This window comes from Gymnoscopelus braueri (assembly GCF_963280865.1).
Source record: "Gymnoscopelus braueri genome assembly, chromosome: 18".
NCBI lineage: Eukaryota > Metazoa > Chordata > Actinopteri > Myctophiformes > Myctophidae > Gymnoscopelus > Gymnoscopelus braueri.
Window position 1 is genome coordinate 27,553,717 of NC_137618.1, and position 2,736 is coordinate 27,556,452.

A 2,736-nucleotide genomic window follows, 5' to 3' on the forward strand; every position below is an offset into this window, starting at 1 on the left:
TGTGTGTGTGTGTGTGTGTGTGTGTGTGTGTGTGTGTGTGTGTGTGTGTGTGTGTGTGTGTGTGTGTGTGTGTGTGTGTGTGTGTGTGTGTGTGTGTGTGTGTGTGTGTGTGTGTGTGTGTGTGTGTCTTTCTTGCCTGGTATATGTAGCATGTCATGGCTAGAAATGTTCAGTGGTTGCAAGGCACAACTTGAGACAATTAGAACTCACACGCCAAAGAAATTCAGACTTCTTTTATTAGTACAAAACTAAGATCATGGTGGATCTTTGTCAGGTCAACTTACAAAACAAAATGTGTATCTACATCTTATTTTAAAAGAGCAGAATGACACATCACAGACAATGTGCTCCATCACTAAGAAGTAGTAAACCGTCAAAGCCAACACATAAAACACAAAATGAAAATACTTAAGAAAATCGTTCTTACTGTAACTCCAAATAAGCCAAGACAATTTCACAAACTAAGGCTTCTCTGATATGGGAGAACTGAATATAAATAAAAAGTATTTAGTCTTTGCAACTTGCACATCTCAATTCAGCCACATCCCAATTCTTTGATACGAGGCCATTACAGTATGACAAAGGGAAATCAAACTTGACCAAACCATTTTGCTGATATGCAAATCAAGCTAATTTAGATGACAACAGCTTTCCCTTGTCGGCACATTCTGCATTTCAATATAAACCACAACACAGCTGCAGCTGTTTGGGGGGTGAGCAACAACATAAAAAATGGGGAAGGTAAGGAGCCTTAGGCAGTATTTACCTCAAAGTGTTCCCAGACGATTTGTAACATTTTTGACAGTTGATTTTCTCTTACATTTTCTGTTGTTGTATGTGTTTTCTTTTTTGTATTGCATCATTGTAATGGAATACTCAGGGTTCGATTTGTTAAAAAGAAAAATAGAGGGGGGACATTTTCTTAACCACTTACAGGTATATGCTCTGTATGCTTCTTTGTACGGCAAATAGCAAAAATAGCCGATCAACAAGATCATGGCATGTTGTGAACTTGTAGATGTGCTATTTATGTTCTTTTTTTTATGTTGACAAATTTGTCCAAAATAGAGACGCCAGGGTTAACACACATTTTAATTTTATTTTATTTTATTAAATTATGATATTATCTATAACATAAATATCAAGCCTATTGTATTATCGGCTATTGTAATTTCTAAAAGTCTGACCTGCTGACCAGCAGGGATAAAATATATTCCCACCAGTGATATGCCCGGTGGGCATCAAAGGCAGGAGCATGGATCCCCCCGCCAGCAAATTCTGGGAATACTGAGCAACACACTCAAGCAATTTACTGTACGAGGCAATAAAGCATGTCTTATAGCTTACCAGGATTTAATTCTGTTGTCCTCTTTACAGATTGAATTGTTTGAGGATAAGAACTTCCAAGGTCGGCACCATGAGTGCAGTAGCGAATGCCCTGACCTGCAATCACACATCAGTCGCTGCAATTCCATCAGGGTGGAGAGTGGCTGTTGGGTTCTGTATGACCGTCCGAACTACACCGGCTTCCAGTACATCCTGACCCCCGGAGAATACACCGATCACCAAGAGTGGATGGGCTTTAATGACCGTGTCAAATCATGTCGCTCTATCAAAAATGTAAGCTCAGTAAACAGTGACTGATCTTTACCACATAGTCAAGGAAATCAGCCAAGGAAAGTTTGACAGTAATGTGCATAGTGGGCTGTTTTTAAATAATGGAATCATATTATTATTCTTGCACAGTAAAATACATTTTACACCCTAGAGGTCACCTCTACAGAGTTAAATTAACACTGAGGATTTTACTTTGTGGAGGTCTTTGGGGTCTTTGGGGATATTTCAGCACTTTGGATGTTTGAAAGGTCTGTGATCAAATTGTATGCAGAAGCGTGCCCAGCTGCCAATGGGTTACCACTGGGTGCACCAACCAGGCAGTAAAATTGTCAAAATCCAATGGACAATAAAGAGAGTTAAGAGGCTCATGCTTTGGCAGCAACTGGCCTCTTCATGCATGCATGCATCAATTGGTGAAAGAAACGAGGAAGATGTCCAAGAAAAGACCACAATTCATATAGGCAAACTCAAAGTCCTTTGGAAAACATTACATGCTGTAGTACACTAACATCATTTTGTCCATACCATTGATTGTCATTCTCTTATCATTTTAAAGGTCTATGGAAATTCCTGGAAGATGAGATTCTATGACAGGCAAGAGTTCCGGGGCCAAATGGCAGAGAGTGGTGAGGATTGTCCATCCGTTCACAAGGCCTTTAAGTTTTGTGAGTTCCATTCTTGTGCAGTGTTGGATGGTGCGTGGGCCCTCTACGAGCAGACCAACTATCGTGGCCGCCAGTACTTCCTGGAGCGTGGCGAGTACCGAAACTATACAGACTGGGGTGCCACCTCCCCCGCCGTGGCCTCCTTCCGCAGGATCACAGAGTTCTGAGGTCTTCTCTGGGGTGCATCCCTCAGAGGTTGCACCAGACTTCTTGTCTCGATACGTTTCAAAACCTCTTCCCCTTTACCATCTGATCTTATGCCCTGTTTTCCAACACTCACCTCTGTGAGCATTGATGTCAAATGAATAAAATCAATTCCTGTCTGCTCAAAAGTTGTCAAAAGTTGTCATAATCTATAGGATCTTGTTGCAAGGTGCACATGCTTTTAAAGTTATTATATGCATACATATACAGCACTGAACTTACAGTTTATTTTGTTCTGCACATGGTGGCA

At 40.9% G+C, this 2,736-nt stretch overlaps 1 protein-coding gene across 1 annotated transcript; it reads left to right on the forward strand.

The window, feature by feature from the left end:
- Positions 1 to 732: 732 nt before the first annotated feature.
- LOC308073304 (gamma-crystallin M2-like) lies at positions 733 to 2,449 on the forward strand (the record flags this gene model as incomplete). Its single annotated transcript, XM_080412181.1, has 3 exons — positions 733 to 741; positions 1,378 to 1,620; positions 2,174 to 2,449. The coding sequence occupies 3 exons, from the start codon at positions 733 to 735 to the stop codon at positions 2,447 to 2,449; spliced, it is 528 nt and encodes a 175-aa protein (XP_080268307.1).
- Positions 2,450 to 2,736: the final 287 nt, after the last annotated feature.